The 13726-nt window shown below is 34.7% G+C and overlaps 4 protein-coding genes across 4 annotated transcripts; 3 read left to right on the top strand and 1 right to left on the bottom strand.

Moving 5' to 3' along the window:
* Positions 1-282: 282 nt before the first annotated feature.
* LOC17878835 (putative transcription factor bHLH086) lies at positions 283-1474 on the top strand. The gene is given in 6 exon segments (XM_023779822.1): positions 283-466; positions 469-794; positions 879-959; positions 1038-1103; positions 1193-1262; positions 1365-1474. Coding segments are annotated over 6 exon segments (837 nt in total).
* Positions 1475-3455: 1981 nt separating this feature from the next.
* Positions 3456-5895, top strand: LOC17879985 (putative aquaporin NIP4-1). Its single transcript, XM_006285095.1, has 5 exons — positions 3456-3593; positions 3690-3914; positions 4512-4709; positions 5361-5422; positions 5661-5895. The coding sequence occupies exons 1-5, from the start codon at positions 3456-3458 to the stop codon at positions 5893-5895; spliced, it is 858 nt and encodes a 285-aa protein (XP_006285157.1).
* Positions 5896-6779: 884 nt separating this feature from the next.
* Positions 6780-8500, top strand: LOC17879324 (probable aquaporin NIP4-2). The gene is made up of 5 exons (XM_006286065.2): positions 6780-6911; positions 7037-7261; positions 7472-7669; positions 7841-7902; positions 8000-8500. The coding sequence occupies exons 1-5, from the start codon at positions 6780-6782 to the stop codon at positions 8235-8237; spliced, it is 855 nt and encodes a 284-aa protein (XP_006286127.2). The 3' UTR covers positions 8238-8500.
* LOC17877478 (5-oxoprolinase) lies at positions 8366-12813 on the bottom strand. The gene is made up of 3 exons (XM_023778157.1): positions 12726-12813; positions 9002-12500; positions 8366-8858 (listed from the first exon to the last, which is right to left on the bottom strand). The coding sequence occupies exons 2-3, from the start codon at positions 12484-12486 to the stop codon at positions 8546-8548; spliced, it is 3798 nt and encodes a 1265-aa protein (XP_023633925.1). The 5' UTR covers positions 12487-12500; positions 12726-12813; the 3' UTR covers positions 8366-8545.
* Between the last annotated feature and the right edge of the window lie 913 nt (positions 12814-13726).

The raw sequence follows: 13726 nt of genomic DNA on the forward strand, positions 1-13726 counted from the left end.
AATTTAACTCTAATAGAAATATATATATATATATATCAAAATGTCATCATTTTCCTTTAAAATATAAGAAAGAACTGGTTATATAAACCTTTAATCATCATAATAACATAACTATGTCTACGTACACAAACGTTATCTCTCTTTCCTTACCAATCTCTAACCTTAGAACAGTTCCTCATTGTTGGGATCTCTCAAATCTCCACAACCTTCCAAAGCAAAACCCTAGACAGGAACATAACTCAAACCCTACAAATCTCACTTTGATTATATATATTTAACGCAATGTCACTCATTAACGACCATGTCAATGAGCCTATTAACATCTCTAACCAAAAGTCTTCAGAAGATAACTCTTCACCGGAGGCTTGAGGGTTAGACTTAGACAGAGGAGCTTCAGCTTCAAGCAGTAGCATCAATCATCATCAACTGAATCAAGGGTTAGTGTTTCACCCTTCAGATGAAACCATTGGACATCAGTCTTTAGCTTCGACCATCACCGAAGCTTTGTCCTTCCCGCGAACAGCGATAGTGCTTTATCGGTCTTGGACAGGAACATGAGCTACAGCTATACAGGTTGGACTGAGCAAATGGATAGTATTAGCCCTAGAGTCATTAAAAGTTCGAATTGCTTTGCAACAATGAGAAGCTTCGAATTGACTTCAAATCCTGCGAGTAAACCGGCTACAAATCATAGCGATGGAGACTGGTTATATTCGGATTCAACCATTGTAAAAACTGGTTCAATACTAGAGTCTTTATCCCCTAAACCAGCTGGCAATAAGCGTCCTTCCATTGTAACAAATCCTAACTTCAAAGTAAGATCTATGATTTAGATCAATTTGAGGATATAATTAATGTTTACGTCTAATGATCTATAGGGAGAGAACACTCAAGTTTCAAAGAAGGCAAAGACTAAGACAACAAATTCACCTAAAGATCCACAAAGCCAAGCAGCCAAGGTTTGCTTTTAAATTTTAGGAATATAAATAAGTGTTTTGTTGATTCATTAATACGAATATATACATTTCTTTGTCTAGAATCGAAGAGAAAGGATAAGCGAACGTCTCAAAGTATTGCAAGAACTTGTACCAAATGGTACCAAGGTATAATACGTACATATAAAAGTATATATAACACCATTCTTTATAATATAAAGATTTCATATGTACTAACGAGTTTGATTTCTATCTAGGTTGATTTGGTGACAATGCTTGAGAAAGCAATTGGCTATGTCAAGTTTCTCCAACTACAAGTTAACGTAGATTATTCTTAACAATTTAACATGCATTTGATTAGTTATACCATAAGCTATATATGTCATATATTATTAGGGTTTTTTTTTCATGTACCATATATAACATTACTTGCAGCCGATGAGTTTTGGCCGACACAAGGAAGAAAAGCTCCGGACATATCTCAAGTTAAAGAAGCTATTGACGCAATCCTCTCACAACAAGATATGAACTCTAACTAGCTATAGGCAAACTGATTTCCAAATAAAAAACATCTTTGATTATTCAAAAAAAAAACGGATTTCCAAATAATTAATTATAAAACTAATGACCATTTGAACTCGGTTTTAAAAAAAAATATATTTAAGCAACGTTAAGCTGTGTGCAAATCTAGAAGTTATGATTCTTCTTTTTATCGTGCAAATTTTGTATTTTTGTAATTCCCAAGACATGCGTAATGTGATGCTGCAAAATTTGGATTTTTTTGGAAGAAACGTTTATGTTTTCAGTATTTTGACTCATTTTCTTGTCTAAGACTAATAAAATAGTTAAGTACCAATTTAAACTAGAAAAATCTGATTGTTACAATTTATATGTTTGTATAAATTTTTCCGATGTATATATGATTATATTGATAGAGAACAAATTACTTACATCATGATTTCATGATTAAGATAAATTAGATGCATTAATTATCGGATAATACTTAACACTACAGTTCTTGTTTTTATATTAACTGCAACACTAGCTATACTTATTTCGTTATCTATAAACATTATCTAAAGTATCAATAAACAACAACTTTATTTACTAACGTAACCGATTGGAAAACATACTTAATTAAGATCTCGATTAGGGATACGTGTTCGATATAGTATAGTATTATGAATAATTCCATTCTTTAACATATAGTATTACATTTTATATTTAAATAACCACATGATAGCTACATTGGTATAATCCCATTTTAAGCGCTAGATGTACTTGTAATTGTGTACTTGTATTAGTTTATGTACTTATGTAAGTTCTATTAAAGAAGTGAATAAGACAAAATAAGTTATTGGATAATTAATCCACAGATCTTTGAAGCAAATCATTACAAACATAATTTCAACAATCATTTTTAGTGACATCAATATATTTGGTATTTTATCTTTTATATGTTTAGATTAAATTTTTTTTTTTTTGTGTTTTGACCTCCTAAGTGTGCCCTCTAAATTTCAGTTTGATAACCAAGTTTTTTAAGAGAATACAAAAATAAAGCTTAGAGTATACAAATGTAATATTTTTTTATCAATATGTATCTCAAGAAAATAATTCTAAGACCTTAACTTATACATAAGCAAATTGTTTTTATGTTTATTTTTGTCAAACAAGCAAATTGTTTAGTTATTTACAACTTACAAGAGAGAAAAGATGTGTAGTTTGTATTCTTGTTTTCAAATACCAACTTCATTATTTCTTCTTTAAATGATTCCAATATTATTTCAAAGAGTTTCTCGATTGAATCTAATTAATTATACGTCAAAATTTTAACTAATTAGCTTTATGAATATTCCTCTAAAGATTCTCTTGTTAATTGGTTGAATTTCAATTTGTTTATATGTCTCCATAATCAGGGACATGTGATATTCTATAAACAAGCCAGATCACTGATTCACTTCATGCATATACTTTATTATTGACCGGATAATCATTTGTATTATTGTATACATAATATATAATTTTCTCTCAAGCTTGTTGTTATACATGTGCATGCATATATGATAACCTCATATGTAACAAGCTCTGATACAAATATATATATATATGATTATTGTTATTACTTACTTTGTTAACGTATGTAATATATAGTCAGAATTCAAAACTGGTTTTGTTCTTTATACTTTTGTATACGTAGTGAGAAAAAATATCAAAATAATAAACTCCTATTAATTTGCAACCTAAAACTAATTGAACTCCTTAATTAGCCTCTTTAATTTCACCCATCTCTCCACAAAAAGACCAAGTCTCTGATCCTACTTTTCATCTGTTACATCCAATTACACCTCTCATATTCCAACTCTTTAGATTTAATTCACATCAAAAAAAATTTAAAAAACATCTAACCACTAAAATTTTCATTTTTTTTTTCTTCTCAAATAAAATCTCTCAACTAATTTTCTTTAGTTTTAGAAAAACTTGTTTCTAAAATATTTCATTCAAAAATTGTCCATAGAAAAAATGAGTTCCCATAGTGATGAAATCGAAGAAGAGCAAATATCAAGAATTGAGAAAGGCAAAGGCAGAGATTGCCAAGGAGGAGGAGGACTCGAGACGGTCATATGCACTTCCCCTAGCATTGTCTGCCTTACCCAAAAGGTTACAAAAACCAAAACTTATTTGTTTTAATGCATAGTTATAATGATAATAAACATTTTTGCACATATTGATTATTTATTTTGATATTGATTTCAGTTGATAGCAGAGATGATTGGGACGTATTTTATAGTATTCTCTGGTTGTGGAGTGGTGGTAGTGAATGTGTTATACGGTGGAACAGTAACGTTTCCAGGGGTATGTGTGACTTGGGGTCTCATTGTTATGGTCATGATTTACTCTACCGGTCACATCTCCGGTGCACATTTTAACCCGGCCGTTACCGTCACTTTCGCCATTTTCCGGCGGTTCCCTTGGCATCAGGTCACTATACTATCTATCTAATACTCTATCTCTACATTTAATAAGATCTACAATTTTTTTCATACAATAAGGTTATATGAAAAAATAGTAAAAAGAAAAATGCGATTAATTAACACAAAAAATGAATTTAACAAAAACATTTTCATTCTTATTCTTTGCCAATCCATTTTATTTTCATTCTTTTATAAAATTAAAATATAAACGTAATGTTTTTTTATATAGCTATTTTAAAATTAATAGCAAATCATCTAGGGATCGATCGGCATCTATACTAATAACAAATTTTATATTCAAAATATGTATTTTATATTTTATATTCGAACGTACGTAATATACTTCAAAATATAATGGTACAAATTTTTTTTTGAAATCAATCTCGTACGTATGTGCGGGTCCGAATCTAGTATGCTATAAAAACATTGCATGGGTTTGATCGTAGTTACTTTTTGCAATTTCTGCGACCAATGTGTGATGTATAAATGTGGCATTTGCGTTTACATATGTTAGAAAAATATACATATATAGGAAAATAAAAAAAAGAAACGTACTAATTAATATGAAAGAACGAATAATAATGTATAATATGTTTTTGGGCAGGTACCATTGTATATAGGTGCACAGTTTGCGGGATCGTTACTAGCAAGTTTGACATTAAGACTAATGTTCATAGTGACACCCGAAGCTTACTTTGGAACCACTCCGACAGATTCACCGGCACGAGCACTCGTCGCAGAAATCATTACTTCATTCCTCCTCATGTTCGTTATCTCTGGTGTTTCCACCGATAATCGTGCGGTTAGTAATCTATTCATATTGGTATGATCATTATAACTAAAAATGGACAAAACATTTAACATATGACATGATTTTAGAAAAAAAACAAAAACCCAAAAGTATTTTAAGATTATGGTATAAATAATATTCATGGATAAATAATTACAGTACTACGCCAAGAAATATCTAATTTTGTTAATAAAACATTTTTTTTTTGTTATAAAACTTGCAAAATGATGAATTTTCCTTTACAATTTTTTTTTATTTCGTCTTTTTTTTTTTAATGTAATGTTAGATTAAATTCAAAAGAAAATAGCGCTTTTACAACATGTGCAACGATGAATTGATATTATAATCAAAGCAAATCAAAGATGTTTTTGAGCCTGAGAGGGAGATCACAACCTTGAAGCAAGCCAAAGTTAAAACCCTCTATCGTAATGCCGATTTCTTTTATTTCATCAACCTGACCGCATAGGAAAATGTAGGAATGTGAAAATTTTCACAAAATTTATGACTAGTAACAACTTTTGTAGATGATTTGATCGTTTCGCGAGTTAATCAGAATCTATTTAAATGGATAACTGATTTCATAATATCAAAAACCATTTGTTTCATTTGAACTCGCTAGTACATATTCTAAATTTTTTATTTTGCATAATACGATTTTAACAGGTTGGAGAATTAGCTGGTATTGCGGTTGGGATGACTATAATGTTGAACGTCTTTGTGGCCGGGTATGTAAAAAATCTCATCCTCTTCCTTTTCTTAATATTATACTAGTTAAGTTAAGTTAAGTTCAGTCCAAAAAAAAAAGTTAAGTTAAGTTAAGTTAGTATAAATTTATATGAATGATTAACTTAAGTATACTAGTTAAACTAAAGTTAAAGTTAACTATATAGTATAAATTTATATGAATGATTTTATATGCTTTCGGTTTGGTTAATGTTAATATGTTACAAAAAACATGGACAGGCCTGTATCGGGAGCATCAATGAATCCAGCGAGAAGTCTAGGACCAGCATTAGTGATGGGAGTATATAAACACATATGGATTTACATTGTTGGTCCTGTCTTTGGAGTTATGGCCGGAGGTTTTGTTTACAACCTTATCAGGTTCACTGATAAGCCACTCCGAGAGCTTACTAAGAGTGCTTCTTTTCTCCGTAGTGTGTCTCCAAGCCACAAAGCCTCTAGCTCTAAGAGCTAGTCTTTGTTCTCTAACTAGTTTTATGATGATCTTATTGAGTTACTCTTTTCTTCTTTTGAATATTTGTATTATTTTGTCTAACTTTAACTTTAGTTTAATCTTAACCCAATTCTTGATCAAAGTTCATAGATATCCAAAATAATTTTCATATGGTTTGGGTTGATTGATTTGATCTTAATGTAATTTTAACTGAATTCAAACTGAAGTTAGTTTGGTTCGGTTTAGTTTACTTTAACTTGGGTCAGTTTGGTTTGATTATATATGTTTTGGTTTAGTTTTAGTTCGATTAAAGTTTAAAAGATAAGGGAAATTCTCGTTAATAGCACCAAAATAATTTTGTTTTCTAATTTAGCTATCTTATGCATTTACAAATTTAGGCTATATTATGCATTTACAAATTTTTCTATCTTATGCATTTACAAATTTAGGTTATCTTATGCATTTGTAACAGTTAAGGAGTCAAATGGTTCGGTTCGGGTCAGCCAAATTTAGGCTATCTTATGCATTTGTAACAGTTAAGGAGTCAAATGGTTTGGTTCAGGTCGGCCAAATTTAGGCTATCTTATGCATTTACAAATTTTTCTATATTTGGCAGACATGCCAACATGTTTGACTCTTTAACTGTTGACACTCTTTTGACTCATTTCAACATATGTATAACACATCAGATTCAAAGTCGGATCCTATTTTTTCATATATTACATCTAGTTACAGCTCTATACATTAATCCAACTCTCATTAGATATAATCCAACCAAAACTGTTTCAACTAATTTCTGTTTCCCATGTATAAAAACTTTTTAATCTCCAAGTTCTCTAACAATAACACAAAATTAATTTCCTTTTTTCTTGTATAAAATATAAATTTATCAAAAAAAATAAAAAATGTCTTCCCATTGTGAAGAAACAGAAGAAGAACAAATATCAAGAATTGAGAAAGGCAATGGCACAGATTGCCATGGAGGAATCGAGACGGTCATATGTACTTCTCCTAGCATTGTTTGTCTTACCCAAAAGGTTACAAAACTATAACTATAAATAAAACTAAAAAACTATTCGTTTTATTAGCTTATTTAACAATGATAATTATAAATATTTTTGGTTAAATTTTTTAATTTTGTTTAATATAAAATTGATTACAGTTGATAGCAGAGATGATTGGGACATATTTCATAATATTCTCTGGATGTGGAGTGGTGGTAGTGAATGTTTTGTACGGTGGAACGGTAACGTTTCCGGGGATATGTGTGACTTGGGGTCTCATTGTTATGGTCATGATTTACTCTACCGGTCACATTTCCGGTGCACATTTTAACCCGGCCGTCACCGTCACTTTCGCTGTTTTCCGACGATTTCCTTGGTATCAGGTGAATAGGCAACCATAGCAAATTTAGGATATTTTTTTTGCAATACTATAGTTTTTGTAATACATTTGACACAATACTAATTTTCATAAACATTTTACAACCAATGCGCGACTTAGTTCGCTAGGCGGGTTGCTGTTTCAAATCGAAGTCTAAATTATAGTAATCGGATTCGATATTTGAATAATATGATGGTATAATGTTTTTGGGCAGGTACCAATGTATATAGGTGCACAACTTACTGGATCGTTACTAGCAAGTTTGACATTAAGACTAATGTTCACATTGACACCCAAAGCATTCTTTGGGACAACTCCGACTGATTCATCGGGGCAAGCACTCGTTGCCGAGATCATTATCTCATTTCTCCTCATGTTTGTTATCTCCGGCGTTGCCACGGATAGTCGTGCGGTTAGTGTTTCCAGTATCACCCTCTGTATTTTCTTGTTATATGTTCATCTGGCTAGCTAGTTTATACATATTGGTAGATCATCACTAAAACTGAAAAAAAAATAAAGATAAAAATATGTGACATGATTGTTACAAAATATTCATAAGTGGAAGTTCTTATGTTATTGACAGACCGGAGAACTAGCTGGAATTGCCGTGGGAATGACTATAATCTTGAACGTCTTTGTAGCCGGGTAAGAACAATATGTTACTAATTAATTACTATTGTAACAATTATATCATATACACTAGTAATTATTAGTTAAATTTGGTGTTTTTGATTATGATTAGACCTATATCGGGAGCGTCCATGAATCCAGCGAGAAGCTTAGGACCAGCAATAGTGATGGGAAGGTATAAAGGCATTTGGATTTACATTGTTGGTCCCTTCGTCGGAGTTTTCGCCGGAGGTTTCGTTTACAACTTTATGAGATTCACGAATAAGCCACTCCGGGAACTCACTAAGAGCGCTTCGTTTCTTCGTAGCGTTGCTCCTAAAGACAATGATTCTAACTCTACTAGGAGCTAATTCTAACTCTACTAGGAGCTAATAATCTTTGTTTGATCTTATTTGTATGCATTCCTAAAATTCTTTGATTAACTTAAGTTTTAGTTGGATTGAGTCGAAATGTTTGTACAATGTGTGAATCCTTAAAGAACAGCATAAAAACACAACATCAGCTACTTACTTATTCACCACAACAATATCATTACCTTATTCTTTTGGAAACAAGAATCTGATCCTTATTTACCTCCAAAGAATGTCCCGGCTAAGAGACACCAACTGGAAAAGTAATGAAGTTCTAGAAGAGACTTACAAGGAGGAGATCAATGGCTTTAAACGTCAGCGCCAAATCCGCCACCACCCGGAGTAAGAATCTGTAGAATTTCACCGGCTTCAACGTGTACAGTATTCTTGCCTCCAAGGTAAATTCTCCGTTTGTCTTTAGTGATGAGATAGTTTGCTCCACGAACTCCGTTTTGGCCACCGTTCAATCCACGTGGCGAGTGAACTCGTCTCTCTGAGAGGATACTAACCACCACAGGCTTTCTAAACTCTATCTCTCTCACTAATCCGTCCCCTCCTTTATGCAACCCATTGCCTCCACTATTCTCTCTTAATCCAAATTTATGCAACAGAACAGGGTACCTGGTAAAACCCATGTGTCAGTAAAGTAAAAGTAGGTCTGACCATTGTGATTATCCTAAGTGAGTTTGTCGTGGATTTGTATCGGTGTTAATAGCTTAGCAACTATAGCTAGGAATCTAACAAGTTAATAGGGAGTTCAGTACCTTTGCTCAAAGATCTCGGGATCAGTCATCCGAGTGTTAGTCATATGGCATTGCACTCCGCTTGTCCCGTCCCATGTTGGTCCAGCTCCGCATCCTCCACCAATCGTCTCATAGTACCCAAATGTATCGTCTCCAAATGTGAGATTGTTCATGCATCCTTGGGAACAAGCACAAGCCTGGAAAGCTGTTAGGACAACATCTGTAACTCTCTGGGATGTTAGAACGTTGCCTCCAACAACAGCTGCCTTCTCACTTGGAGACAGGAAAGAACCAGCCGGTATCCGAATTTCAACCGGAGCTAAGCAGCCTTGGTTTAGCGGAATGTCGACATTAACTAAACAGCGTAGGCAGTAAATTACCGCTGCAGATGTAACTGCTTCTGGGGCATTCCAGTTACCATAGACTTCCGGGCTTGTACCTGTGAAATCGAAAAAGGCTTCTCCTTTTTCAGCATTGATTGTGAGTTTTAAGTGAATCACGGATCCGTCATCCATGTAATCTTCTTCTTCTATGGTCACAGAATTACCAACCCTTGATTTAGGCGTTTCCGATGAGACTCTAATAGCAACAGACTTCAGCATTTCTCTCACTGCTTCTTCTGCGTTAAGCTGCACATATTTCATGTAAGCCTGAACAGTTCCAAGGCCATATTGCTCAATAAGCTCTTTAATTAGAGCAATTCCCCTCTGGTTTGCAGCTATCTGAGCTTGAAGATCCGAGAGATTGTCCTGAATCCTTCTGGTTCCTGGAATCTTAGTTGTCGTTTCATCAGAAGAAGGGAACTGAAGCAGTTTAACAATTCCTTCTTCCTGGAAAACCCCTTTTTCAACAACTTTAAACGCTTTTATCGCAGCACCTTCTTCCCAAATCGCCTTTGAGAAAGGAGGCATGCTTCCTGGAGTTATGCCTCCAACTTCTGCATGGTGACCTCTGCTAGCCACAAAGAACACAAGCTTGCTGTTGTCAAAAACAGGTGTGATAACAGTTATATCAGGCAAATGGCTACCACCGGCGCAAGGATGATTAGTTACCAAAACATCTCCTTCATTCAGATTTTCACCCCAATGTTTGAGCTGCCAGCGAACTGTACTCGACATGGCACCCAGATGAACTGGAACATGTGGCGCATTAGCAACTAAGCCGCCGTCAGGACTAAACAAGGCGCAAGAAAAATCCAACCTTTCCTTGATATTTGTCGATATGGAAGTACGTTGCAAGGTTCTCCCCATTTGCTCAGCTATACCCATGAATCTGTGATTAAATATGGACAGTTGAACAACATCTGCAACATTCTCTGCAAGCTTCACATTGCTCGTTGCAGACTCTACCTCGATCTTAATGTTCCCATATTTTGTGATGATGGCTTTGCACTGAGGTTCAACAATAACAGTACTATTACCGTTCATGATGATTGCAGGGCCAGGAATCTCATGTCCAAAACCTAAATTCTCCAACTTGAACAACGGTGTGTCATGCCATCCAGCTTCAAAGTAAACCTTGTAGTGCTTCTCAACCTTAGGAGTACCAGGGGTTGCTTCAACTGCCCGTGGTCTTAATATACTAGTCACTCCAATTCCCCTAACCCGAACATCACATATGATGAGGTCTCTGTTTTGAAGTTTAAATCCATACTCTTGCTCGAATAGCTTGAGAAACTCTGCAGCATAATCAAATGCCAATCCATCTCCAGTTTTTTTACCCTTTACCATGATCGCTGTATCTGTGCCATCATATCTTATATTCAAATACGTCTCAGTGGAGATATTTTCATCATCAAACCCTTGCTCCTGGAGCTTATTTCTCACTTCTCCTAGTAATAAAGTTTCCCTTCTAAAGGCCTCTGAAAGAGATTCAGGGCCATAGACAGCTGAATAAGGCTCTTGAGCATCTTCAATGACATCTGCCAAACCCATTCCATAAGCACTCAAAATTCCACAGTATCTGTGAACGAGAACCTCTTTCATGCCCAAAGACCTAGCAATTGCACAAGCATGTTGCGGTCCAGCACCTCCAAAGCATGCAAGCGCATGATTCTTTGTTTCGTGACCCTTCATCTCTGTCAGTTGCCGTATGGGACGACACATTGTCTCGTTAGCAACACTAATAAATCCCATTGCTGTTTCCTCCACCGTCATATCCTTTGCAGATGGATCCTGGCTCTTTCTATATGAATTAATCTTTCCTGCAAGTTTTTCAAATGCATCTCTTGTTGCTGCTATATCTAAGGGCTGATCTTCTTTAGGCCCAAAAATGGATGGAAAATAATCAGGAATAACAAACCCCAAAACGAGATTTGCATCAGTAACTGCTAACTCTCCTCCTTTCCGGTAACAAACAGGACCTGGGTGAGCACCCACAGAATCAGGTCCCACCCTGAAAGCACCAAACTGAAACTTTAGTTTCGACCCACCACCAGCAGCAACAGTATTTATGTCAAGCTGTGGCGCTTGTATGATTGTCCCAGCAATCTGAGTTTCTATCACTTGCTCATAACTCCCATCATAGCGGCTAACATCCGTTGATGTACCACCCATGTCAAATCCAATCAGCGGCTTTTCAGTTTCAAGACCAAAGAGTGTCTGCGAATAACCAACAACTCCTCCTGCTGGACCTGACAACACAGCTTTATGCCCTGAAAACCGACTTTCCGGTGCTAGGCCTCCATCAGATTGCATAAATAGAACATTCACTTTCCCAAGGTTATCATCGAACTTGGAGATGAAACCCGATAAGTACTCTTTAATCACTGGCGTCAGGTAAGCATCCACAGTAGCAGTTAGACCCCGAGGAACAGCCCGAACCATGGGAGTCAACGCAGAAGACAAAGAAACATGTCTAAAACCCAACTCTAAAGCCAACTTCTCCACAGCCATCTCATGCTTTGGATAAGTATATGAATGCATCAGAACAACAGCCAAACAACTTATCCCTTTATCAAGCAAACCCTTCAACAAAGGTCTCAAAGCTTCTTCATCAAACGGCTTCACTACTCGAAGAAGCTCACCAGACACCCCTTTAATCAAAGACCCTGAATTATCATCATCTCCAAGTGAAAGCTCAACTCTTTCATCAACCTCAACAACCTCTTCATAAAGATTCGACGGTTTCGCCACAGTAAGATCAAAAATATCAGGCCTAGCTTGATTACCAATCTGCAACAAATCTTTAAACCCTTTAGTAACACAAAGAGCTATCCTTTCTCCTTTCCTCTCCAACAACGCATTCGTTGCCACAGTCGTACCCATCCTTATCCACTGAATCTTATCAGTAGGTATCTTAGACGTTCTTGGTATACTTTTCCCTGTGTACTCCTCCAGTATCCTCCTAATCCCCTCTACAGGAGCATCATCGTAGTTCGATGGATCCACTGATAAAAGCTTCAGAACACGACCATCAGAATGCCCTGGAATCTCAGCATACACATCAGTGAATGTACCTCCTCTGTCAATACAAAACCTTAGCTTTCCTTCAATTACAGTACCCATCTCTCACACTCTCTCTGCAAAAATCAAAACTTTAACCGATTTAAGATTCCACAAGCTAAATCAAATCAAACCCAACAACGAAATTTCACTAATCACCATGACAGAACAAAATTAACATCGATAAGATGATGAACATGATCATTGGTAGATAATGAGATTTCAGATAGAACCAATTCAGATGAAACGACGAGAGTGAAGCATCGGTAATCAAAATTAAAAATATCAGTGAAATTAAATACCTTGAACTAGTAGAGGAGATCGATGGAGGAACGAGATTTTAGCAGAGAGCGTCAACACTGAAGTGATGAAGATGATGAAGATGAGAATACGAAGGATCTCTCCATTATTAAGCTGCTTCTTTTGGCGTTTTGAGGTTTGACTTACTAAACCATTTCGGTTATTTTGGTTGGTTAAAGCTTAACCGGATAATAATTTGAAGGTTATCTGATCCAATTATTGAATATTTATTTTATTTAAAAAAAACAAATATATAATTTTTAGGCTAATTATTTTGTTGTTGGCCTAAATTATTGAGAATAATGAGAGATTTGACTGGTGTAAAGTTTAGGATCTTTTGATTTTCCGGTTTGATTTTATCTTTCTGATTTAGAGCTTAACCGGAAATTATTTTGAGATTTCAGCATCTAACTAGGAACCTAAATTAATTTTGATTATCTTGATTTTGTTTTGCAGCAGCAACGGATTTGGTAAGACAGATAATATAAGGTGGTCGAGTATGTATTATCGAAGATTATTGTAATTTGGCTAAGCTATGGATTATGTAGCTTATCATATTTTAACGAAGATAGTAACTGTGGACAAATGTTAAACGTGGAGTTATTATATATGTGTGTGTGTGTGGCACCAGTTCATAAACATATTAGTATATTTTAGTGTAAAGAAATGTAAAAAACAACAGAACAATATATACAACTAGAAAAACAAAATATATGCGAGTTCCTAACATAGAAAAATAGGTATGATTATATGTTAAATTAGGATTTATCCCGTGGTACACTACGGATCTATAATTTAATATATTTTTTTAATTTGTTATTTTCGTAATGGGTTTATATAGTCTAGTTTATACATGTTCATTTTATTATAATTTTATAAAATTTTATGAATTTGTATTATAAGTAGATTCATATATATATGTGGTTAACCTGCAAGACAAATTTGTTATAAAAACATATATTTTAACATTACCCGTAAAGATTGTAAATATAGACAAACCCGA

The sequence above is a fragment of the Capsella rubella genome, unplaced genomic scaffold (genome assembly GCF_000375325.1).
Source record: "Capsella rubella cultivar Monte Gargano unplaced genomic scaffold, Caprub1_0 scaffold_7, whole genome shotgun sequence".
NCBI lineage: Eukaryota > Viridiplantae > Streptophyta > Magnoliopsida > Brassicales > Brassicaceae > Capsella > Capsella rubella.

Coding starts and splice junctions, on each gene's coding strand:
- LOC17879985 (XM_006285095.1), top strand. CDS start 3,456: ATGAGTTCCCATAGTGATGAAATCGAAGAAGAGCAAATATCAAGAATT. Junction 3,915..4,511: donor GGCGGTTCCCTTGGCATCAG/GTCACTATACTA, acceptor GTTTTTGGGCAG/GTACCATTGTATATAGGTGC. Junction 5,423..5,660: donor TTGAACGTCTTTGTGGCCGG/GTATGTAAAAAA, acceptor AAACATGGACAG/GCCTGTATCGGGAGCATCAA.
- LOC17879324 (XM_006286065.2), top strand. CDS start 6,780: ATGTCTTCCCATTGTGAAGAAACAGAAGAAGAACAAATATCAAGAATT. Junction 7,670..7,840: donor TTGCCACGGATAGTCGTGCG/GTTAGTGTTTCC, acceptor TGTTATTGACAG/ACCGGAGAACTAGCTGGAAT. Junction 7,903..7,999: donor TTGAACGTCTTTGTAGCCGG/GTAAGAACAATA, acceptor GATTATGATTAG/ACCTATATCGGGAGCGTCCA.
- LOC17877478 (XM_023778157.1), bottom strand. CDS start 12,486: ATGGGTACTGTAATTGAAGGAAAGCTAAGGTTTTGTATTGACAGAGGA. Junction 8,859..9,001: donor CCCGAGATCTTTGAGCAAAG/GTACTGAACTCC, acceptor GGGTTTTACCAG/GTACCCTGTTCTGTTGCATA.